The sequence below is a fragment of the Ostrinia nubilalis genome, chromosome 20 (assembly GCF_963855985.1).
Source record: "Ostrinia nubilalis chromosome 20, ilOstNubi1.1, whole genome shotgun sequence".
Taxonomy (NCBI): domain Eukaryota; kingdom Metazoa; phylum Arthropoda; class Insecta; order Lepidoptera; family Crambidae; genus Ostrinia; species Ostrinia nubilalis.
Window position 1 is genome coordinate 10,787,943 of NC_087107.1, and position 24,980 is coordinate 10,812,922.

At 39.1% G+C, this 24,980-nt stretch overlaps 4 protein-coding genes across 5 annotated transcripts in view; 2 read left to right on the forward strand and 2 right to left on the reverse strand.

The window, feature by feature from the left end:
* LOC135081643 (uncharacterized) overlaps positions 1 to 24,699 on the forward strand; it is a 221,989-nt gene extending 197,290 nt beyond the window's left edge. Inside the window, exons 2-8 of one of the 2 annotated variants that reach the window (XM_063976398.1) lie at positions 17,620 to 17,698; positions 22,304 to 22,366; positions 22,800 to 22,898; positions 23,077 to 23,175; positions 23,473 to 23,571; positions 23,774 to 23,872; positions 24,381 to 24,699. In XM_063976398.1, the coding sequence (XP_063832468.1) occupies positions 17,623 to 17,698; positions 22,304 to 22,366; positions 22,800 to 22,898; positions 23,077 to 23,175; positions 23,473 to 23,571; positions 23,774 to 23,872; positions 24,381 to 24,484 (639 nt within the window). In that variant the 5' untranslated portion in view covers positions 17,620 to 17,622 and the 3' untranslated portion in view covers positions 24,485 to 24,699. The remainder of the gene's footprint in view (positions 1 to 17,619; positions 17,699 to 22,303; positions 22,367 to 22,799; positions 22,899 to 23,076; positions 23,176 to 23,472; positions 23,572 to 23,773; positions 23,873 to 24,380) is intronic. The other variant, XM_063976399.1, reaches the window with a different exon arrangement.
* LOC135081636 (UDP-glycosyltransferase UGT5-like) lies at positions 1,092 to 5,744 on the forward strand. The gene is made up of 8 exons (XM_063976389.1): positions 1,092 to 1,286; positions 1,877 to 1,964; positions 2,409 to 2,595; positions 3,020 to 3,217; positions 3,511 to 3,733; positions 4,081 to 4,300; positions 4,549 to 4,768; positions 5,354 to 5,744. The coding sequence occupies exons 1-8, from the start codon at positions 1,134 to 1,136 to the stop codon at positions 5,625 to 5,627; spliced, it is 1,563 nt and encodes a 520-aa protein (XP_063832459.1). The 5' UTR covers positions 1,092 to 1,133; the 3' UTR covers positions 5,628 to 5,744.
* On the reverse strand, positions 6,368 to 10,872 carry LOC135081637 (UDP-glycosyltransferase UGT5-like). Its single transcript, XM_063976391.1, has 9 exons — positions 10,768 to 10,872; positions 10,418 to 10,573; positions 9,641 to 9,728; positions 9,346 to 9,529; positions 8,181 to 8,378; positions 7,882 to 8,101; positions 7,571 to 7,790; positions 6,892 to 7,111; positions 6,368 to 6,652 (listed from the first exon to the last, which is right to left on the reverse strand). Exons 2-9 carry the CDS (start codon positions 10,568 to 10,570, stop codon positions 6,379 to 6,381), a joined length of 1,557 nt encoding a protein of 518 aa, XP_063832461.1. The 5' UTR covers positions 10,571 to 10,573; positions 10,768 to 10,872; the 3' UTR covers positions 6,368 to 6,378.
* LOC135081641 (UDP-glucosyltransferase 2-like) lies at positions 12,639 to 16,942 on the reverse strand. The gene is made up of 9 exons (XM_063976395.1): positions 16,859 to 16,942; positions 16,428 to 16,583; positions 16,026 to 16,101; positions 15,538 to 15,733; positions 15,157 to 15,354; positions 14,468 to 14,687; positions 14,046 to 14,265; positions 13,414 to 13,633; positions 12,639 to 12,981 (listed from the first exon to the last, which is right to left on the reverse strand). Exons 2-9 carry the CDS (start codon positions 16,578 to 16,580, stop codon positions 12,714 to 12,716), a joined length of 1,551 nt encoding a protein of 516 aa, XP_063832465.1. The 5' UTR covers positions 16,581 to 16,583; positions 16,859 to 16,942; the 3' UTR covers positions 12,639 to 12,713.
* Positions 24,700 to 24,980: the final 281 nt, after the last annotated feature.

Here is a 24,980-nt window from a genome sequence, read left to right on the forward strand (position 1 = left end):
TTTCTTTTTTTTAGTTGTTATGTAGGGTACTACATCCTTATAAAATTATAACTACTAACGTTTGCATGAATTTTTTTTTCTTTCTTTATTAAGTGTAGTGATTAAACAATAAAAATATAGAATAAAGAAGATAGATAATTTTAATATTGTTGCTAACAACCGCACAAGGCATCGACGCGAACTTTAAATAGTGCAAATTGAGAAACAAATATTGTAATTTGATGTCATCATCATTTTCCTCGACTTTACATCACTCAAGGCCTCGGTCAAAGGCTGGTCGGTATTATAACTAACTCGTACTTACCTATGTGGGAAAAATAACTTCTATGAAATCTGAATGCGCGAATTTTATCTTTTAACTAAGTACCTACCTACTCGTATACTATTCGCAAAAATTTTGAAAACTTCTCTATTATTTATTTCATTTGATACTATATTTCATCATTCTTTCGTCAGTTGACTATTACAGAGCCTGCGATCACGTGGGTGGGTGTTTCTATACAGATGCAATCGAGAACAATTGGATAGCTAATAAAAAAACTCAATCTTATGAATACTAATGTGGTTTATTCAAAAGGCCCCGTTTACATTTTAATTAATGATTAGGCGAGTTCATACATTTTCTGAGAGATTTCCAGGGGCAGCTGCCCTCCTCTGCCCCATGGGTACGACCATCCTAGTACAGATCGTTCCATCCACGAAGACGCGCCCCACCAATTTTTGGTCGAGGAAAGCGCGAGGTGCGGGGAGTTTGATCCGAGCAATCCAAGTGTGCGTGTGCACCATGGATAATTTAGGCGCGTCTTCGTGAATGGAACCAGAGTAAATACAAATGAGTAGGTCATTTTCATAGAACCGCACCGAGCGCGGTTTGTATGTGAGCGCGCCAATATACGTATGCGGCGCGCACGCACACACTGACAAAATTCGGCGCAACCACGACTGGCTCCCCGCTAATCCCCGCTAAATTTTGTCAGTGTGTGCGTGCGCGCCGCATACGTACCTATTGGTGCGCTCACATACAAACCGCGCCCGTGCGTTTCTATGAAGATCACCTACTTACTCATTTGTATTTACTCTGATGGAACGATCTAGTCGATCTTCACACAAGTTTTCTTAATCTTTTTCAGATAATGAATCTTTTAGGAAAATTCCTGCTAAGTGCAGCTCTATGCTTGAGTATCAGCGAGGCGTATAAAATTCTGGTGGTGTTTCCTCTACCAGGCCCGAGCCACGGCATCCTGGGAGATGGCGTGGTGCGGCATCTGCTGAATGCTGGACATGAGGTTTTTGCTTATGATAATAATATGCTATTATAATAAACAGGTCTCCAACTCGGTGGACAGACGGCCTTGTGAAGGAACTTGGATGCAGGTCACATTTCTTTACTCATTTGGATGACGTGGATATCCTCTAACTTTTTGGTTGCATCCATATAAACGTCTTGTACTCGTATAGAACAGCAGATTTTTCATCCCATAACCATGGGACCGACGACCTCATAAATTACTGACACTGACGGCCATTGTGGAAATCATTGGGGGAAGCCTATGTTCAGCAGTGGACGTCCCATGGCTGAAAATGATGATGACTATGACGAATCATGGGATCTGGTACACTTGCTGGTACACTGAGTTTCTTGCGCTGCTTCTTCTCAGCACTGGCCCATTTATTGTCCTGAAGCAGTGGTAGGGTTAATACTGGGACGTGTAAAAGTGCTTTTTTTAAGCCTATTTACAGAAATAAATGAGTTTTAATGAGTTTTAATGCCAGAAAATCTGACTATGGTATCTATTACCACAGATGCACATTTAAGCTTGACGTGATGTCGTCTGTTACCTACTCGTACTTTAAAAAACAATTGTTAATATTTCAGGTCACTTACGTCACTCCTTTCCCGAAAGACAGCAAGAATCCGAAGTTGAAGCAGATAGATGTCTCAGTCGACGATGCAGCCATGCCTAGTAATTATTTTACCTTCTTATTAATCTTCCTGTAATCTTTATAAGGTCATATACTGCCCGCCATAAGGGTAGGCATCATACGCCGCATAGGTATGTGGCTCAATTTCGGAACCTTTGTACGAGTTCCTGTATACACTTTCTTTTGCTTACTGGTATCATTCCGTTTGCGATTGACTAATTATTCTACATTAGAATAGTATCGAATTAGTATCTTATCTTTAAAGTCACTTCACCTCCAAGGCTTATTAAAATGTTGTTAGAAAGACAAGAACAGGATATTAAGCCGGGTCTCTAGCACGTGTTTTGCCCTTCACAATCAACAAAAGTATGTCCACATTCAAAAAATATTGAATGTTGAGATGTTTTTGTTAATTGTGTAGGGCAAAACACGCGCTGGAGACCCGGTTTTACGACTTTTTAAGTTTCCATGTTTTTTCCCAACAGAGATGAACCTCAAGGACATATTGAACAAGGAGCAGAGCGCGTTTGATCCGAACAAATTCTTCGATTTCACCATTGGGACGCATCAGAGGACTATACAGAATGAGAACATGCAGAAGATACTGAATGATCCTCAACAGACCTTCGACGTGGTGGTGGCTGAGTGGATGGTGTGCGAACTCTACACTGGGTGAGTGTACAGATTACGACACACTAAACACTGGCACATCTTATACAGATCTTATAATTGTTCCGCCATTTTTGATAGTTTCCGAGTTTATTCTCTTCTCTTTAAAACTCTCTTTAACACTTCTTTTGGAACAACACCCTGTATAGTTGTAATAGGCGCTATTCTGATGAGCTATCGACTTTATACCTTAAGTGAGAATTTAATTTTTTTCTGAATCTACATTTGATCAGATGGTTTAAAAAAACATACTTTTACTTTTTTGCGGAAAAAACGATTGATTCATATTTCATACCTCCATTTCCTAAACAAACTGGGAACCAGAACACATATTGATTCTACACTTCGAAGTATACCTATCTATCTACCTAGTACTACCTATCAAGTTGCTATTTTGTACTCAACAAAACCTACTTACTATTTTCAGGCTCGCGGCTTTCTACGGCTGTCCCTTCATCTGGGTATCAACCGTTGAGCCTCACTCTACAATCCTGTCATTGATCGATGACAGCTTGAACCCAGCTTACAACCCTGGCCTATTCTCCACTACTATTCCTCCATACAACTTTGTGGAGCGCGCGAAGGAATTGTTACTGTCCGTCGCAAATGTTGTGTTGAAAGATGTGTAAGTAAAAAAAAGCGAAAGATGACTGACTCACTCACTTATCACGAAATCTATGAAACTGCAAGTGCTAGGAGTCTATAATTTTGAATTGGGGTTCCTTTTAGAACGTAGGTGCTCACTAAGACGGGATTTGGGGGAGGCCTATGTACCTATGGCTGAGATGATGATGATGATGAATGATGATGATGATGAAGGGGGTAAAAGGGGTCCACGCGTACGAAGTCGCGGGCGGCCGCTAGTTCTGAATATTGTTAAGCTTCTCTCATCATGTCTTACAATGTAGTACTTTTTAGGGTCTTAGTCAGATATTACGAGCAAGCAGCGTACGACGAATTGTACGTACCTCTTTTGAAGAAGAAGGGCCGTCTTGTCCTCACATACGAAGAAGTGAGGTACAACGTGTCGCTGGTTTTGGGCAACTCGCACGTATCCTTGGGCCAGGCCACCAGGCTGCCGCAGAACTACAAACCCATTGGTGGATATCATATTGACACTAATTTCAAACCGCTACCCGAGGCAAGTTTTTTGATACATCCCAACTAATATTATAAATGCGAAAGTAACTCTGTCTGTCTGTCTGTCTGTTACGCTTTCCCGCTTAAACCTCGCAACCGATTTTGATGAAATTTGGCATAGAGATAGTTTGAGTCCCGGGAAAGAACATAGGATAGTTTTTATCCCGGTTTTTGAAACAGGGACGCGCGCGATAAAGTTTTTCTGTGACAGACAAAATTCCACGCGGGCGAAGCCGCGGGCGGAAAGCTAGTGAGTTAATAAAAGCAGTCTCGAGACGAGGTGCTTTCATCTAAAATATGTCATGAAAGAATTTCAATTAGGTAATTTGACACTGTTTTCATTTTTAGGATCTAAAAAATCTGCTAGATAATGCTAAAAATGGCGTAATATACTTCAGCATGGGATCCAATATAAAGAGTAAGGACATGCCAGAGGAACTCAAGAGGAGTCTCCTCAAAATGTTTTCTGGACTCAAGCAGACGGTCTTGTGGAAGTTCGAAGAAGTCCTGACAGATTTGCCCAAAAATGTGCACATAGTGAAATGGGCGCCGCAGCCTGCCATCCTTTGTAAGTAGTTTAATGCTATTGTAAAAAAAAATACACCAAATTCAAGAAGGGTTCTTTAATATTATGCAAAGAAGCTTAGAAAACAGCATCTAACAAGGAGAAGTAGGTAACTAAATACCATCAAACTTTATTTATTAACTTTTTTGGAAATTAGGCTTCTAAGGCATAGATAAATGAGTTCTTTGTTGGGTGAAGCTGGTAATTCTTTTGCTACATAAAATATTAATAAAGTTATTTCTTATTTTCAGCGCATCCAAACTGCATCCTCTTTATAACGCACGGTGGTCTTCTTTCGTACACTGAAGCAGTCCATTTCGGGAAGCCCACAGTTGGGATTCCAGTATTCGCCGATCAGTTCCTCAACGTGGAGCGAATTGGGAAAAAAGGCTTGGGGAAGAGAGTAGACCTTTCTTATACAATGGCTGATGATTTGAAGATCGCTATTAACGATGTCCTTTCCAATCCAAGGTAAGGCGACTTAAATAGCTTTATTCTGATGTCTGGTGTCGGTGGAAGGTTGAAGAGGAGGATGGAATCTTAAGGCTGAGTAGACAGATTTTTTTTCCACAACGAGGAAACTCTTGGCCTGTATCTCACCTGATGGTAAGTGATGATCAGGCCAAAGGTGGAAGCGAGCTTCACCCGGAATCCTCAACCACGGAGGAACTGGCTATCTTACCTCTAACTGCCGAAACACAAACAATGCTGTAAACATTGTTGTTACCCTTGTCACTAAAACTTTTTTTCTTACTCTTGCCCTTTGGAAAACATTAGTGCGGAAAATTTAAATCACATACATGGCTGAATTTTCTATAGACATTAGGTAGGTACTTATCTTATTTTTTGGCATCGTAAAATAAACTAAATTTTCTTGCAACTTTGTCCACATAGATTTCGATTACACCGATAAATAATCATTTAGTAGAAATTGAAAGAACTAGAAAACTAACTTTGAAAGCAAAGTTTCAAGTTTCGGAAGTTAGGTTGTTAGTCACTTTCTTGCATAATCATACTTAGATGTTGAAATATATCCAAGGATTCTTCTTTTTCCAGCTACATGACCAAAGCGAAGGAGCTGTCTCTAATCTACCACGACCGTCCAACGCCCCCTGGCGGCGAGCTAGTGCACTGGGTGGAGCACGTCATCAAGACTGGTGGCGCCCCCCATCTGAGGTCACCTGCTTTAAACGTGCCCTTCTACCAGAAAATGTACCTGGACTTAGCAGCCTTAGTAGTTGTAGTTATTATTGCCCTTAAATTAATTGTGAAGCGTCTGTGCAATAGTTGTAGGAAAAAGAAAGTAAGCAGTGAGAAGAAGAATAAGTGATAATTATATTTACATATTCGTGATATTCGTATGATGGTGATATTGTGAAAAGATTAAATTATTGTACAATAAATAATGTAAGATATTGTTGTTTACAAAATAAACTGTTTTATTGTTTACTTTTTTTCAATCACAGCCTAAAAAAATCAAATCCAAGGAACTGTTCCATGGAGTTCCTTCACCGTATCAGAATAAAATCACAATCCTAACATCGTTGAAACGATCCCCCTTTAAAGTTGATCCTAACACCTCTGTGGCACTATCTGTCTGTGCCTAGTGGTTGAAGAGTTGAACTCTTGCGATCGGGAGGACTTGATTAGATTCCCAGATGGACTACTGAAATTAGAAAATGCGCCCCTGTGTATATTCATATAATATTGTTCCCAAATGAGCACATAATGAAACTTGAACTTTTTAGACAAGCTATTTTGCTCTAGGTATACGAGTAGCTAGTGACGCGCCACCCTCGAGCAAATAAAATCTATAGTTTTACCATTTTTTCGCGCTCACCAGTTAGCGCCACTATCTTAAAGCTACTTGATTCAGGATCTTACCAACACTGGTGCTAATATGGAACGGTAGCCCTCATTGGAGTCGATGAACTTGCCGTCTAAAACTCAGGTAAGTAAGCACAAAATAAAGTTGACCTATGTTATTTTATTTTCCTTCAAGTCCAGTTTTTTTTAAAGGTGGGCAATTTTGTTAAGTTTGTAATAAATAATTTAATAAACAAATACCTACTTATAAAAATTCAATTATATTTCTTATCGCTAACTAATTTCTTTGTCTTACAGCTATTACAAATACGCCTAACCAATATTCTGAGAGCAATAAGAATAACAACGATTACAGCTATGAGATCCAGGTACATCTTCTGGTAGAACGGCGTATGCAGCGCCGGAGACCGTAGATGGGGGGCGCCACCAGTCTTGATGACGTGGGACACCCAGTGCGCCAACTCCTCACCAGGGGGCGTTGGCCGATCGTGAAAGATCATGGACAATTCCTTTGCTCTCTCCATATACCTATGAAAGAAAGAAGAAGTTGAACGTTTCAGAACGATTTTTAATGTTCACAATTAATATTTTGGGCCTCAACAAAAATTGATTCACAAACAAGGCTTAGGAATACTGAAGCGGCAGCCTACATTGCAATTTCAACCGTAGCGTTTTAAAACATAATTATTCATCGTCTAAAAATTCCCATGCCATGCCGTCCCGATAATGTGCACTGCGCACAATATCGGGAAGCCGAATCGACTCACCTTGGACTGTCTAAGATTTCCTTAAGAGCGACTTCCAAATCATCAGCCATTGAATACGAAAGGTCAACTCTCTTCCCCAAGCCTTTCTTCACTGCTCTTTCCACGTTGAGGAACTGGTCGGCGAAGACTGGGATTCCGATAATGGGCTTGCCGAAATGGACTGCTTCAGTGGCGGAAAGGAGACCTCCGTGCGTTATGAAGAGGACGCAGTTTGGATGGGCTGAAATTGAACCATGATCATTAAATATTAGGTACATCAATCATCTTACTCAATTTAAGGTTCACTGCTATACGCAAGCATTCCCCAAGGAACATCAATGAGATCCCCGCCATATTTCAATCCAGAGAGATGGGCAGGGGATCTGCCTTTAACCGATGAAAGGTGTTGTTCTGATGTTAAGACCACGTCTTGGCCAACAATATATTTTTAAAGCAAATAACTTAATGACATAGTAGTAACTGTTTGTCGTGACTTCGTTATTTTTGCTGTTGTTTATATCATTGATAAGAGTAAGTGGTACTTAATAGCTCAGCTGGTGATAAATTATTAGGCTTGTATATCTGTTCCACTGATAAGTTATAAGTATTATGTCTTATAACATGACTGAGGATTTTTTTTACTATTTATTTTATAGGTCTACCTCTTGTTTCTTTATTCTCTATCAAAAATAAAACTTACAAAGGATGGCAGGCTGCGGTGCCCACTGCACTATGTGCACATTTTTCGGCAAATCATCTAGTACTTCTTCAAACTTCCACAAGACCGTCTGCTTCAGTGCACCGAAGACTTTGAGAAGGCTCTTCTTGAGCTCCTCTGGCATGTCCTTGCTGCTTAAGTTGGAGCCCATGCTGAAGTATATTACGCCATTTTTAGCACTGTCCAGTAGTTTTTTTAGGTTCTGAAAGAGCAATAAGTAAAAATTACAAAATTTCATCAGATTTGTCAGAGGAAAAAGGAAAACTTCCAGTTCCCGTTAATAATAAACTTGCCTCAGGTAACGGTTTGAAGTTGGTATCAATGTGGTAACCAGCTACTGCCTTGTAGTTCTGTGGTAGCCTGGTGGCCTGGCCCAAGGATACGTGGGAGTTACCCAGAATCAGTGACGCGTTGAATTTCACTTCATCATACGTGGGGACAGGACGACCTCTCATCTTAATTAGAGGTACGTATAATTCTTCGTATGCTTGTCGCTCATATCTGACGAAGATGCTGTAAAGGACAATTTAGATTATTAAATAACTTAGTACCTCAATGATACCATGATTCTGTGTTCAGAAAGAAAACTTACTAATTCTTCAACACAGTGGTTACCGCAGACATGAACAACTCTTTGACGCGTTGGACAAAGGTGTACGGCGGTAGAACGGTCGACATGAGGCCAGGATTATAAGCTGGGTTCAAGTTCTCGTCGATCAGCTGCATGATTGCAGAGTGAGGATCGACCGATGACACCCAGATGAGGGGGCAGCCGAAGACGGCCGAGAGCCTGGAAAAAAATGGGAGATATTTTAAGGGGTTTACTGTCAAGCAGATCTGACTGGTTGCTGGCTATAAATGACTCCCTCAGAGTCACATCATCAGCAAGTCTAGTCTCCACTATAGCAGGATGACCTTCTAATTTAAAAGAGGCGAGATAGAGTCTTGCCTATAGAATCTATAGGCGGTCTTATCGCTTTTAAGCCATCTCTTCCAGACAATCTAGAGGATAGATAAAGGCTAATAAGATTTGACTTACACTCCCCATATTGGCCAGATTGGGGCCGTATTGGGAAGGCCTGATGTTCGACATCTACGGGAAGAGCGGGAGTTGCCTTTATCTACTCTGCTAAAACTACAATAATTCATCATCACCAGCATCATTCCAGCCACAGGACGTCCACTGATAAACATAGGCCTCACCTAACAATTTCCATATCCACCTTGTGGGTGGACGTCCTACGCTGCGTTTTCCGGTACGCGGCCTCCACTCAGTCAGTCAGGTCGTCAGTTCTGCGTACTACACTTCAGCTTGCTAATCCGTCAGGCTATGTCAGTGACTTTAGTTCGTTACTGAGTCGTACACTGATTCATCATCATCATCATCATTTCAGCCACAGGACGTCCACTGCTGAACATAGGCCTCCCCCAATGACTTCCACATCGCACGGTTGGTAGCGGCCTGCATCCAGCGCCTTCCTGCTCTACCTTTATCAGGTCGTCGGTCCACCTTGTGGGTGGACGTCCCACGCTGCGTTTTCCGGTACGTGGCCTCCATTCCAGAACCTTGCTGCCCCATCGGCCGTCAGTTCTGCGTACTATGTGCCCTGCCCACTGCCACTTCAGCTTGCTGATCCGTCGGGCTATGTCAGCGACTTTAGTTCGTTTACGGATCTCCTCATTTCTGATTCGATCTCGTAAAGAAACACCGAGCATAGCCCTCTCCATAGCACGCACTCCATACACTGATTACTCACCCAGAATACAGTTCACTGAATAACCACTCGATCACGACCACGTCGAAGGTCTGCTGAGGGTCGCGCAGCAACTTCTGCACCTCTTTGTTCTGGATCATCGCCTGGTGAGTTCCTAAGGTGTAGTTGAAGAAGTTGCTGGGATTGAAGTCCTGCTCATTGTTCATTATTGTCTTGATGTGGGGTTCTGATAGAAAGAAAATTAAGAATGTAAATTCGTGGTGAAAATCCGAACGGAAGAACTTTCATTTTCAAGAAAGGTAGCATTATTATAAATGTAAAAAAGTAAAATAATTACTTGGTAGGGCGTCGAAGTCGTATATCATTTTTATTTGCCGTAGCTTTGGATTTGAGCCTTCTTTTATGTATGGAGTAATGTAGGTGACCTGCAAACAATAGTGGAAAAGTTTTATTTTGCGAAATATCAGCTCGCGAAGAAAGCAAGCTGACTAGATTATATTATTAGACGAATGCTCGCATCGTAACGTACTTATCTACGTTACGTTAAACAAACTATTTTCAGCTTTTCCGTCAATATATCTCCATTACTGGAGCACTGCGACGAAGACACTCTCTAATTTACTAGAGCACTGTCTTTCAACCTTTTTCATGACGCGACCCCCCTAGTATGAAAAAATATTTTGCGACCCCCCGACCGCACGTTTTTTTTCATGCATTTTCATGTTTTTTTTCATGCATGCATAATGTTACAAAGATGTTGTAGGAATCAAATATTTAAATCCATACAACATTTATGCATTTGCATAATTACATTTCGGATAAATCTTTTTTTTTTTTTTTTTTTTATGTGATAGGATAGGAGGCAAATCTATCTTTACTCGTATAACTTTACTGTTTTTTTTTACTGAGGTAGTTTTTACGACCTCTCGCGACCCCCCTATAGAGCCTTGGCGACCCCCCAGGGGGTCGCGACCCACAGGTTGAAAAACACTGTACTAGAGCAAAGTGGAGAATTTGGACTACACTCCCCACTCTGGCCAGACGGGTTAGGGAGGGAGAAATTTATTATAGATTATATTAATTACATTAGATTAATTAAAATATAAGTAAAAACCTCATGTCCAGCATTCAGTAGATGCCGCACTACTCCATCCCCGAGGTTTCGATGGCTCTGGGCGGGCATTGGAAACACAACTAGTATGTTGTACGCCTCGCTGATGTTGAAACACAATAGTGCAATTAATGCATACTTTCCAAGGCTATTCATTTTCTGAAAAACATTAGAAAACATCCTGTTTGATTTGATTTTCTTTAATAAAGTCAGATTTGCTAAGCTCAACTGTATGTTAAGTCACAGATAATACTCATTAATAAATAAGTAGGTAACTAATTTGACAGTAAATTAGAGAAAGAATGAATATCTTCAAAATTAAACAAATTAGTAAAAAAGTTGTAGGCACTTACGTAAATTGTTAAAGTTGTATCATATATGGCACTCTACTTCCTTCTAATTTTCCTGACTAACTCACACGTAAAATCGTTAAGATATGGTTTAATACAACTTATATTTTTATTTATATGAAACGCGTGTGTGAAATTATCAATGCTTATCATTGCCGTGACAGACACAATGTGCTGTTTTTGTACCTGGTAACCTGATGGCTGGTAATCTACCAAAGATTGCCATAACGTAGAAAAATACAGTAAGTCCACTGAGGACAGAAAAGAAATAATTCGTAGACATCGTAGCCATTGTCGTAGCACACGTGTCGTAGCTGCATTAAATCGTAGATTCGTAGTCAATTAAATAGTAGACCTACATCGTAGCTGCATAAAATTGTCGTATTAGTTTCGTAGCGGAGCTAGTTATGAACGTCACGGTTTTATCGCAATAAGTCGATTTTTAACGAAACATTAATAGTAATATGCGTAGGTACATAATTTATCATCTTATATTCGGAAAACCGGACCATGCGGCTACCTAGACCATTTCCCATGCACTATACATATCTTAAATAGCATTGATGAAATTCGAATTCGAAAAATGGCTCAAAAATATAAAAAAGAGTTGCACTTTTGCGGTCACAAGTTATCATCCTATAGTGATTTGGATTACCTAATAAAGTAAGTAGGTGCTACTGTACCTCTATTTGGGTGTTCTGAATCATAATGCGGCTAAAAAAAAGTGTTTATTCATGTTAGGTAATACGCCATTATGTGATACGACCATTTTTTATCGATAATTGTTATCGACCATCAAACTTCTTCATTGACGACAACGATATGAAGGCAAATAAAAACAAATTATTAAAGATTAAGATATAGTTTAGTGGGATTTTCGTTGTTATATTTTATTAATTGGCTTATTTCTGACTCAGAACTCGCCAATTTATACAGGGTGTTAGGTAAATGGGTATATGAGCCGACACTAGCCCATGTTAACATATGCATATAAAATGGTATGGTGAAGTCAGAAAATTGATATCATCATTTTAATTATTTTAATTTTCATACAAATCAGATTCTTAAAAATTTATTTTGTATGAAATTTTATTTAAAAAAATTAAAATGATGATATTAAATTTCTGACTTCAGCATACCATTTATATGCATATGTTAACATGGGCTAGTGTCGGCTCATATACCCATTTACCTAACACCCTGTATAGGAATATCACTTTTGTCCACATTTCGCAAGTGTTCAATTTCATGATCATCATTTTAGCAACAGGATGTCCACTGCTGAATATAGACTTCCCCCAATGATTTCTACATCGCTCTGTTCGGCTGCATTCAGGGCCTTCCTCTACCTTTATGAGGTCGTCGTTACACCTTGTGGGTGGACGTCCCACGCTGCGTTTTCTGGTACGTGGCTTCCATTAGAAACCTTGCAGCCCCATCGCAAGTGTTACTGAACAATGTATCCCATAGAAAAAATATTTAAGTATTACTAAAACTAACCTTGACCTCCAATAAAAACATGTTGGCTGATGTCAATTGTAGGAGTGTAGTCACTTTCACCCGGTTATTTAAATTTACTTTCACTTTTTTAAACTGGAGTAGATAATACTGCCAAAAATATGCGTGCTCCAACTTAGTATAATGAGAACAAATGTTTGTTTCCTAGTTAAAAACATTCTTAATTACTTACTAGGTAACTATGGATTTAAACACGATACAATTATGCTTTTTACTCAGTAGCGTTTGATTAAATTGTAATCAAAATACCCTGTTTCTTGCTTCCTATTCTTAATTCGGTAACATTTGGAAGTTAGTAGAATATTTTCGTTCGCATATTATTGGTAAAAATCTAGAGGCACCAGAAAGACATAAAACAAAGTAACAATTTGATTTAATATGTACACAATTGTAAAAAAATAATTAATTTACATTCTTACTTAAAACTAATATCACTGGTTTTTCTTCTCACTACTCAATCTACTTCTCCTACAACAAATTCGCTTCACAATCAATCTCAAAGCAACAATAACTACAAGGACCAAAGCTACCAGATCCAGGTACATCTTCTGATAGAAGGGCGTGTGTAAAGCGGGAGACTGAAGGTGGGGGGCGCCACCGGTCTTGATGACGTGGGATACCCAATGCGCCAGCTCCGAGCCAGGGTGCGTAGGGCGATCGTGAAAGATCAGGGACAGCTCTTTTGCCCTCGTTGTGTAGCTGGAAGAAAGGTTACACGATAATTTTACGATTAAGAGCCTTTTTACAAGCATTTTTTCCAGGCAGGACATCGTCATTGCTGAATCGCTAGGAGTTTAGAGGTTTACTACGCTGAAGAATAGTACCCACTGAAAATGTTAGTTCTTATTTTGACCACCGTTCTTTTTACGTGACGCCAGTATAAATAAATAAATAAAATAAAAAAAAACGTTTATTGCTTTTTACACAGGTGTACTTTCACTCCCATCATGGTTTATTTTCGGGACTTACCTGACGTAAGTATGTCCAAAAATTCATCCAAATTGGTTCAGTGGTTTTAGCGTGAAAAAGTAGCAGATAGCAATGTTAGTTCCGCATTTTAATTAAATGTATTAATTATACTAATGAACTATCTATGAACAAATGACTTATTATTTTATCAAATCTGCTTACCTTGGGTTGGTAGTAACTTCTTTAATCGCAACTTCCAGCTCCTCAGCCATTGTGTAAGAAAGGTCTACCCTTTTCATGAAGCCTTTCTTCACAGCTCTTTCGACGTTGGTGAACTGGTCTGCAAACACTGGGATCCCAATTGTGGGCTTTCCAAAGTGGACTGCTTCGGCAAAGGAGAGAAGGCCACCATGCGTTATGAACAGGATGCAGTTAGGGTGAGCTGAAATTAAGAGAGTAATTTTGAAGATGTGACAATAAAATTCCTTATTAATATGAACATAGAAGAAAGATGTTACAGAGAATGTTGTTTATACAGGGTGTTAGGTAAATGGGTATATGAGCCGACACTAGCCCATGGTAACATGGGCATATACAAATGATATGGTGAAGTCAGAAAATTGATATCTTAATTTTAATTATTTAAATTTTCATACAAATCGGATTTTATAAAATTTATTTTGTATGTTAATTTATTGTGTAACTAGGTCTTTTGGTAGAAGGCTTGTACGTTACGCTGGACATAGGCCTCCAAGGATTTCAACAACGATCTGCGCTGCCCGCATCCAGGTATTACCTATCTATCTACGGGGTGGTTTCTAAAACTGCTGAAGCTATAAAAGTGGTTTACTTACATAGGATAGCAGGCTGAGGAGCCCACTGCAATATGTGCACATTTTTCGGCAAGTCTTCGATGGTGTCTTCGAACTTCCACAAGACCGTCTGCTTCAGGCCACCGAACATTTTGAGGAGGCTCATCTTCAGCTTCTCTGGCATGTCCTTACTCTTCAAGTTGGATCCCATGCTGAAGTATATGACGCCGTGTTTAGCATTGTCCAAGATATTTTTAAGATCCTGTAAATGTACAAAGTTAACAAACTGTTATTTTTAGCAATTTTCAGACTTCCAGTTACAAAAAGAATACATACTGATTAAAGATTTACCTGTATTACTGAGATATACTCGTACGTTTAATATCAGTTGTACATTCTATGCTATCTAGGATTTTATTGTGTAGGTAGGCAGAATATTAGAGTTCCCTAATTCAAAAACTTGCCTCGGGTAGCGGTTTGAAGTTAGTATCAATGTGATAACCGGCTACTGCCTTGTAGTTCTGCGGCAGCCTGGTGGCCTGGCCCAAGGACACGTGCGAGTTGCCCAGGATCAGCGACACGTTGTATTTGATTTCATCAAATGTCGGGACCGGACGGCCTTTCATTTTTATTACAGGCACATACATTTCTTCGTACGCTTCTCGCTCGTAGCTCACCAAGAAGCTGTAATGAAAAAATAATTGTCAAAAAATAACATCATGCTTATTCAAAACAGATAATACAAAAAGCCCTAAAAGAACTATATGCTTTGTCTAAATTATTTATTAGTTTCTTTACTCATGTAGCATACCAGCGGTAGTAGAGCGGTACAGGATGATGTAGTCAGATTTTTCTTCAGCTATAGGTAATGTCACATTTCACCCCACTCTCATCGCTCCAATACCGTAGGAAGTGCAGGAACTTTCTCAGTTAGACTCCACCAAAGCTGAGTTGAGCGGAGAAGTATCAGACCGTCAAATTTTTCTATAGAATTTGGCAGCGGGTGCGGAGCGGAACTGTGCGGAGCGGAGACGAGAAGTGGAGTAATGAAATGTCATTAGTTAAGTATTCAAGACATTTCTTTGCTCCACTCCGCTTTAGTGGAAACCGGGCCTTACGTGTGTAAGGTACGTACGTACTATGCGTGACTTACACATTTTTCAACAACAAACTTGCTCCCAAGAAGAACAGCTCTTTAACGCGCTCCATGAACGTGAACGGTGGTGCGCTACTGGACATGAGGCCAGGGTTGTAGGCGGGGTGCAGGCTTTCGTCGACGAGCTGCAAGATCATGGTGTGAGGCTCCACAGATGATAACCAGATAAGGGGGCACCCGTAGACGGCTGCGAACCTGGAAATGGTTTGAATCTACTGAAGAGTTTGTGTTTTATTCGTTGGACGCTGCTAATCTCAAGAACTATGGGTCTGACTGGAAAAAAATCCTTTTGTCTTGAATAACCCATTTATCGAGGCCGCTACGACCAATAGGGACAACGAAACGTTAGTAGTTAACAAACAAAAACTATTAACTCACCCTGCGTAAATCTCGCTGAACATCCACTCAGCCACGACCACGTCGAAGGTTTGCTTGGGATCATTCAACATCTCTTGCACTTGTGGATTCTGCATCGTCCTTCGACTGAATTCCATGAATAATTCCACCACCTTGAAGGGATTGAAGGGCTCCAACTCATTGTCCAATATCTGTTTGATGTAGTTAACATCATGATCTATAAATAAACATGAAACTTAAGTACCTAGAAGAACCAAAGTAACCGACATAGTCCGCAGAACTGCAGATTTGGCAATGGGTGAGAACTCAAACTTAAATTACTTGAAAAAATCGAACTGCCTAAGTCGGGAATCGACCCCACGACCTTTTAATTGCCTTTGTGTAGAACTGATGACCGTTGGCGCAGAAAATATCTTGTTCTTAATCCAGGAGATGTTACACTTACGGCCTCGTTTATTTTAATAAATACAATTATTAAAATTATATTAAAACATTGGTTTTCTACTTACCTATTTTATCTGAGACTTTAATCTGCCGTAGCTTTGGGTCCGGGTTATCTTTCGGGAATGGAGTTATGAATGTGACCTGTAAATTCAACAAATTAATGACTAAACATAGGTTGTATTGGAATCGTTTTAGTATGCGAATGTTGAAATCCACTCTAAGAATATCTTGGAGTGTTGAAAATTACAAAAAAAAAACATTTTTACGCTTAATCGAATTAACTTATGGTACTTTGGTTTGAAACCAATAGCAGTCTGTCTTCTATTAGGGATATCGCTAAGTCGTTGATTAGTATCAAGATCGCCCCCTGATAGAGTTTGCGTAACGGCCTACATTAATTCAGCCACTCTATAGCTCCATCTCTATAGTATCTTTTTTAGCAGTTTTAAAATATTTAAAGCACAAACCTCGTGTCCAGCATTCAGCAGATGCCTGACCACTCCTTCTCCCAGGATGCCGTGACTCTTGCTCGCCATGGGAAACACCACCAAGATCTTGTACGCTTCACAGGCGGTCAGGCACAAAAGTGCACTGAGGACGAATTTGTAGAGGTGATGCATGTTCTGAAATTATTAATATTTGATAAAATCAACTAAAACAAATACTTATGATCATGTTACCAAATGTTACCGATGTTTTATTGTACTGAAAATATCGAATCCGCGACCTCTGGTATGATAGTCCGGCACGCGAACCACTTAGCTAGACGACCTTTTTATTTTACAATTGGAGACATCTTATTTCGCACTAGACTGGACATTTGTAAGTATGTATTACAATTTGTTAATTCAATTAATAAATCAATTAAGAACGAATATTAAAAAGTGTACCTACTCACACAAATCACACGTCTCTTTATAGCACCATGTAAAACTATAATGCCCCAAACAGAGACTATTTTCTATCTACAAAGTAACTAATCACTAAACATTGAGTTTTATCAGTTAGTTACTCTTTACAAAGTCACGATGACACGATAATTTACTAAATTCTTATATTATTAGATTATGCTAGGTCAGGATGACTGGGCCTTTGTCATAATCGGACTATATGGAATCTATAACCCATGAACATAGCAACATCTAATGCAGAGAGTTAATATGACAACAAACTTCGAACTAGATTAAATTCGTTGTGGGTTTCAAGAGTCAGCTATCCCCAGAACTAAGTAGGTACTTCTACTCAACCTGTAATGGGAAACTCATTGGGGCTTAAACTGAAGATCCTGGCTAAGTATAGCTACTGAAATTAGCCCCGTACCTACTAAGTACCTTACTAACCTAGGCTTATGAACCGCGGATTTAGTATCCGCGGTTCCTAAATATGAAGAACGAAATCTTGCTCCGGTTTCGGTTCATAAATCAAATTACGCTCAATTGAGTCATTCCCTCGTCAGCTGACTTTATCAGCTACGCATGAAAAATATTTCCGAAAATTAATCCCGTTGAAGTTAATAAAAGTTATCTGAAGTATCAAATGACAAGTACCTTGATTATACTTTCGCTATTAATTAAACGATGAAGTACTTTAGTTCCTATAAAATGGGCTAGTATCAAAGGGGTAGTGTTATTGAAATTAATCGGTGGTAGAGTTCAGATCAAAATGAAAGCGTTTTTCGTGCTTTGCCTGGCTACCTTAGTCTACTCTAAAAGCTTCGTGGGTCGTCCGAAGACACAAAGTAAGTTGGTAATTCTAGGCATTTAAAACCGCTAATTGAGTGAATTTAAAAATAAGGGAGAGTCCGGTAATTTGGACCAGTTTTTTTCAATCCCATTTTACACATACCTAGTTTTCTTTTGTTTTTACTAATGTTCATGGTATATAATTAAAGAGAAATTATTCAACTTACTACACTCAGCGGCACGGAATTTGGCCCAAGCCTAAACAACCAGATATGAGGTCAAATAGGTGTTGTGTACCTAAGTTTCGTGTGACATGTTAACAGAACATTTGTTTTTGTTAATTTAAGAGGCTAGATTCATAAAAAAATGCGTCTGTTTAACTTTTTTGACTCTAGAAACGCATTTCGTTGTTAGAGCGTAAAGAGTACAGGTAAGTTTAAATTCGATATTAAATGTTGTAAGGGTTTGGCATTTAGTTTTTTGTTTTTAAATTAATCTTAGGGTTATTCTTGTTTCCATAATTTGAGAATAATGCCCATTACTCTAGCTCAAGTTGCTCAAATAGTGTTGCTTAGAAGTCAAGGGCGTATGCAGCGGGAGATGGCTGAAACTTTCAATTTATGCCGTACAAACTTAAGATGCACGTTAAAAAGGCATGACCTGACCGCCTTTTACACAAGAATACCAAGAAGTGGGGAATTAAGGTGTATGTCAGCGCGCGATGACCCGATTATCATGCTTGCAATATCAAGAAATCGGGTTCTCACTACGTTTGAGATACGCCAGAGCTTACAAACAGCAAGCCCAGTGAATGTCAGTGAGCACACAATAAGAAGAAGGATGGAGGATCATAACCTGCATACTCGAAGACCAGCTCGAGGACCAGAACTTCTCCGATACCTTCGCGAAGTGCGACTTACGTTTTCTAGAGAACATACAAATTGGACGCAAGGCTAATGGAGTAAAGTTCTATGGATCGATGATTGCAAAGTCACCTTAAGAGCTCCAGACGGCCGTGGAAGTGTATAGAGAAGGTGCGGAGAAGAGTTACTACGCAAACAGACAGTTTTCATAAAGAGTTTACTTTACTCCATTAGTCTAACGTCCCATTTGCATGTTCTCTAGAAAACGTAAGTCGCACTTCGCGAAGGTATCGGAGAAGTTCTGGTCCTTGAGCTGGTTTTCGAGTATGCAGGTTATGATCCTCCATCCTTCTTCTTATTGTGTGCTCACAGACATTCACTGGACTTGATGTTTGTAAACGCTGGCGTATCTCAAACGTAGTGAGAACCCGATTTCTTAATATTGCAAGCACGATAATCGGGTCATCGCGCGCTGACATACACCTTAATTCCCCACTTCTTGGTCTTGTTGTGTAAAAGGCGGTCTGGCCATGCCTTTTTAATGTGTATCTTAAGTTTGTACGCCATAAATTGAAAGTTTCAGCCATTTCCCGCTGCATACGCCCTTGACTTCTAAGCAACACTATTTGAACAACTTGAGCTGGAGTAATGGGCATTATTCTCAAATTATGGAAACGAGAATAACCCTAAGATTAATTTAAAAACAAAAAACTAAACGCCAAACCCGTACAACATTGAATATCGAATTTAAACTTACCCGTACTCTTTACGCTCCAACAACGAAATGCGTTTCTAGAGTCAAAAAAGTTAAACAGACGCATTTTTTTATGAATCTAGCCTCTTAAATTAACAAAAACAAATGTTCTGTTAACATGTCACACGAAACTTAGGTATACAACACCTATTTGGCCTCATATCTGGGTGTTTAGGCTTGGGCCAAATTCCGTGCCGCTGAGTGTATTTCATAGGTATTAATCAACATAATTGTTGTATACTTATTTAGCACAAATCAACAAAATACGAGTTCAGAGCTTCGGTCCAATTTAGCCAACCGGTTCGATAATTTGTACCACAGGGTTACTAACTTGGATTTCAATAAATTTCAAGCCTATAAAAAAACTATGGCAAAATATTATACGATACATTCTTAACAAATTAGGTAACGAAAAGGAACAGTAGTTAATAACATAGACAATCGATATTATTTTACACGTTATCACGATTTTGAGTAAAAGTTTTGTTATTCCAACTATCGTAACGCACACTTGTACCTAATCTACTTTGCCAGTCTTTTGCTTTCATTTATTGTTAGTCAAACATAACTACGCTATTATAACTTCAAAATATGATTTAACTACTAAAAAAAAATTTCAAAATCCTTTGGTAAAGTTCCATACAACTTGATGTGGTACAATTTAGCCGACTAGGTGATAGTGCTTTTAAAAAATCGGTAAAAAATATAGCTTATAAATACCGAAAAATGTTTCAAATAATTGTAATCCACACTAATTTACGCTTCTAAATAATATATTAGAAACACCCTGTGATTAAAGGACAATGGGCAAAATGGTACCCGGCTCCAATAGATATGTGTCTAGTATCGTTTGAAAGGTCTTACCAAGATAAACAACTTTTACTATGACCACCAGCCTCAGATCTGGTTGTGTACGAAGATATACATACTTTTTTGCAGAATGGTACCCGGCTCCAATAGTTATGTTTGTAGTGTCATTTGAAAGGTCTTACCAAGACGAACAACATTTACTATGGCCACCAGCCTCAGATCTGTTTGCGTTCGAAGATAAAGATACTTTTTGTGTAACCTAAGTATCATACAGTATGAAGGGGGACGCGCTCGGGGCAGGGCACCGACGAGATGGTCGGACGCGGTGAGAAAGACGGTGGGCGGGAGTTTGCATCGTGCGGTCCACACAGCTTATGACCGCAGTCTGTGGAGGAACACTATCTGTGGTCGCGATCCTCATCAGTGAGGGACCGAGGAAGAAGAAGAAGAAGTATCATACGTGTCCATCGTATGGTACTTAGGTTATGCGAGGCAGGAAGGGTTTACTGCTCCAGCATCCTTCCTTAACTCTATATTATTGATGGGGATAATTGTGAAATAAAGATTTTTATTTAAAGAAGTTACCCCCTTATTAATAAAAAGTTACACCTAGGAAGAACCTTGGATTAAAATGACATTTCCATACCAAATGACAATTTAAGCCAGAATTCAACTAGGGTGTAACTTTTATTAATAAAGGGGTTAAAGTTTTATTAGGTACTTCTTAAGGGTTTTATTATGGGTTGCTAAAGCGAATAAACCCACAAGACCCAATAAGTCCACCCACAAGATGGACCGACGACCTCATAAAGGTAGCGAAGGCGCTGGATGCAGGCCGCCACCAACCGGCCATTGTGGAAATCATTGGGGGAGGCCTATATTCAACTGAACGTCCTATGGCTAAAATGATCATGATGATGATGATGAAAGCGAATAAAGGGCTAATAGCTTGGGTAGTTCATCGTAGGTATAATCCTTTCCTTTTCAATGCTTCTTTTAGTTATATTAATAGATTGTAGTCATAATACATACTCGTATACATGGATGATTGTCTTATACTTTCATTATAATACTTAGTGGAATTACTGCTTTCAAAACGTGAATTAGAACTGGCCCCATAGCAGACATTTTCCTACATCTAAAGGCCTTTTAAAATATATATTGGTTATGGCTATTGGAGCGGGTACCACTTCCCATACATTTGTGCCCATCATCCTTTAACAAAATTACAAACTAGGTAAACATGCATTGTCAAAAGTTACTTGAAAACAATGAAAAAATACTTTTCAAAATAAAACACACGTGTTCGTTGTCACGGCAAAAACCACATGGCCGATATTAATTGAATTTATAGCCTGACCAGGAACATAAAAACCCTGGCATAGAGGCGCGTCAATTGCATTTGATAGCACTGAGTACAGTCGTACCTGTGTTAAATTAATAGGCTAACTTTATGTACCAGGATTCAGGATTACTGGCTAATTTGATATTTTCATAAATTAACGAAAAAATATTATTATAGGTACCTAACCTGATTTAAATAAATTAAATGAAACCATCAATCGAGCTAGTAGAATTTATTTTATTATTCATCAATAATCAAATTCAGAACTTGAATATTCAACTGCAATGTCTGCTCATGAACGCTTCAAACTCGGTACTTCTTTCCCAATCCCATAAAATTCAACACTTAGAAAGTGACAAAAAATTTTAAAATAGGTAGTTGAAACAAACCACAGCTAATTTTCATAGTGGACTGTACTATACGATAAACATGTCAGTCAATTTGACAACCTTTGTCGGAAACATTATTCAATGAAAATATTGTCCAAACCCTTAGTATTTCTCTTCGACAAATACTTTAACACATTGTGAACCACTTTTCTTTCACGACTATAAAAATATTTTAGCAATTTAATTCATAAAACCAATTGCGCACATTTAAAATAAAGTTTGTTTACACTTTGACAGCAATAGACTGACATGCAAGGTGACATGTCAATGAAGTTTTCAGTTACTGTTGCCTTTAAAAGAAATTAGTACCATTAGTTTTCCGCAACATGGCGAGGGTTTTTATGTTCCTGGTCAGGCTATAGTTGTGTACATCGCTAAGTGTTGCAATTACAGACATTCAATAAATACTTTACGAAATATGAGGGTGGTACAATTTACCCGGCGGTACAATATACCGAACTCTCCCCTATATAACACTACTTAAATGTGAAATATTCCAGATGTAAAAAGATGCGTCAATGTGTGGGATGAAGGTTGTATCAACGGCCAGTTAAATGGAGCTGGTAAGTCAATACATGTTTTCCTCACTATTGGTTGTGTTCTTTTTGGACTTATCAGCCGATGCATTACTTTAGTACAACATAGGTACTTGCCTCTCTTTCCTTAACTACCCACTAAAGCTAATACAGGTTAGACTGGATTGTATCTACCCTGTGTCTCTACCGCTTGGTCTTATTGAAACCCAACCCAAGTATAAAAGTAGGCTTACGCTCGTTTTCACCATCAATCCCTAATCTGACCCCTATGGAAACAAAATTCCTGTTTGTGTTACCATAGGGGTCACTTAAAAATTAGGGATTGATGGTGAAAACGGGCATTAGACCGTTTAGGATCCTCAGGCAAGTAGGTTTCAACTTCATACGATTTGATTTCATTTTCATGGATAGTTTCGCGTAGTAGCAATGATTATAGACATTCTTATATGTATTGTTGCAGGTAGCGACGACAATTTCCTAAACGGAGGGTTCAACCCGGGCAAGCGATGCGTCAACATGTGGGACGAGGGTTGCATCAACGGACAACTTGGTGGAGCTGGTATAGTACCCACTTTTTTGTGACTGGAAAGACTTTTATAATGTTCGATCGTCTGGTCTGGTAGTATGAAGAAACTTCTAACGTGTCGCGCTTGTATACTAGATTCCTATAATGTACAAGTTATGTACACTTATAGGCTTGTGTGACTATTTTAGCTTGTATCTTTTCCATTAAAAAGGTGGTGATGACAACTTCTTGAATGGCGGGTTCAACCCGGGCAAGCGATGCGTCAACATGTGGGACGAGGGCTGCATCAACGGACAACTTGGTGGAGCTGGTATGGTACCAACTTTTTTGTGACTAGATAAAACAATTAGCATAACGTTTACAGCTAGAAACCACATAGAAACGCCTGTCTGGTCTGCTGGGTGGTACGAATATTAACTCGTATGAAGGAACTCTAACGTGTCGCGCTTGTAGATTAGACTCCAATAATGTGTGTAGCTACTCGTACTTATATTATCTAGACCCTCAGATCATAGATGGGAATGAAAGGGAATTTATTCCCTTCTATGATCTGAATCTACACCCATGGGCTTGTATGACCATAGCTTGTCTCTTTTCCATTAAAAAGGTGGTGATGACAACTTCTTGAATGGAGGTTTCAACCCGGGCAAGCGATGCGTCAACATGTGGGACGAAGGTTGCATTAACGGACAACTTGGTGGAGCTGGTAAGGATTGTTCAATGTTACCGTTTAACATTTTGTAAATGGAAAGGACGAAGTTCTTCATTCATTGTCATACACATTGCAACGTAAGGGGATCTTAATGCCATAGGGCATTTTTCTGCCAGTTAACCTTCGGGTTAAACAGAAAAATAAAATGTTTGGCGTAAAAAGCAAAAGAAAATTACGCTTAGTGCTCACGCTTCAGGTGGTGATGACAACTTCTTGAACGGCGGGTTCAACCCGGGCAAGCGATGCGTCAACATGTGGGACGAGGGTTGCATCAACGGACAACTTGGTGGAGCTGGTAAAATTTTTGCATTGACTTAGTTACATGTATTTCTTTGAAGTTAACGTTAATTTGAATGTAGAGTCAAAAAATGGGCTAAATAAAGCTTACAGTGTCCGAGCTTTGCTTGATAAAACTTGCACCTTCTCAATAAGACAGGTCCCATAGTAGTACGAGTCCATCTATCGACACAATGAAAACACTGTTCCAAACAAATGGTCCGATCAACTGGCTGGAGTCGTAATAAACCTATTTCGGTCGCATCAAGTGTCGCACTAGTTAACAGGTCAAGATTGGACCTTCAATCACAATTTAGTATCTTTTTTCCGTCTCTTCCGGGCACTCAGTAACATATGATGGGAATGATGACATTGATGCGTATTAGGAAAACGCCTGCTTTTCTTGCGCTTGATACTGTTTTTGGGACAGCCTGTATATTCTGTATACATTTATTGCGTCGCTCTAGCTAGACACATTTTGTAGCTGGAGGTAAAAAAATAATGCCTAATTTTGGATTGTCCAATAGGTGGCGATGACAACTTCCTAAATGGCGGCTTTAACCCCGGCAAGAGATCTCTGCAACTACACGACCTCCTCGTAAAGTTACAGAAGTCGCACAAGAAGAATTAAAACTGAATCAGCCTGCAAAGCTTTGGAAACTTTAAACTTCTTCTATTTAAGTTTATTTTTCAATGTTTTAAGTTTATCAATCTCTCGCCTCTTTTAAATTTAAGAGGAGGGAAGAGATAAATTTTTCAATTCAAAGTTTTGTAGGCAAACACCAAACGCAAACTATATTTTTGTCTAGTCTCATCTTTGTAAACAAATAAACATTTAAACAACTGGTTTTTCTTTTTCTGTAAACATTTTGGGAAATTCGTAAAGAAAACAAAGTATAAAATTAATAATACGTTTATTAGACGATGTAAACACTAGGTACCTTCCGCACCTTCACATAAAACAATATAATACAAAAATATTTCAAATTCTCTCTTTTGCAGCACGTTGCAATTTTATTGCTACATTTTCTATCTACTAAATTCCAAATCTATCAACTAGGACAATAACACAAACTAATTCTAAGGTTATTTCATTAAAAAATGGCTGAAATGGACGATATAAGGCA

What these genes read in the sequence shown, in the direction of transcription:
- LOC135081636 (XM_063976389.1), top strand. Translation starts at nt 1,134, where the DNA reads ATGAATCTTTTAGGAAAATTCCTGCTAAGTGCAGCTCTATGCTTGAGT. An exon ending in TGCTGAATGCTGGACATGAG is followed by an intron (nt 1,287 to 1,876) that starts GTTTTTGCTTAT and finishes TTAATATTTCAG; the next exon opens with GTCACTTACGTCACTCCTTT. An exon ending in ATTTCAAACCGCTACCCGAG is followed by an intron (nt 3,734 to 4,080) that starts GCAAGTTTTTTG and finishes TTTCATTTTTAG; the next exon opens with GATCTAAAAAATCTGCTAGA.
- LOC135081637 (XM_063976391.1), bottom strand. Translation starts at nt 10,570, where the DNA reads ATGAATAGCCTTGGAAAGTATGCATTAATTGCACTATTGTGTTTCAAC. An exon ending in TTCAGTGAACTGTATTCTGG is followed by an intron (nt 8,379 to 9,345) that starts GTGAGTAATCAG and finishes ATTTTTTTCCAG; the next exon opens with GCTCTCGGCCGTCTTCGGCT. An exon ending in ACCACTGTGTTGAAGAATTA is followed by an intron (nt 8,102 to 8,180) that starts GTAAGTTTTCTT and finishes TGTCCTTTACAG; the next exon opens with CATCTTCGTCAGATATGAGC.
- LOC135081641 (XM_063976395.1), bottom strand. Translation starts at nt 16,580, where the DNA reads ATGCATCACCTCTACAAATTCGTCCTCAGTGCACTTTTGTGCCTGACC. An exon ending in TTCAGCGAGATTTACGCAGG is followed by an intron (nt 15,355 to 15,537) that starts GTGAGTTAATAG and finishes AACCATTTCCAG; the next exon opens with GTTCGCAGCCGTCTACGGGT. An exon ending in ACTTCAAACCGCTACCCGAG is followed by an intron (nt 14,266 to 14,467) that starts GCAAGTTTTTGA and finishes GTACATTTACAG; the next exon opens with GATCTTAAAAATATCTTGGA.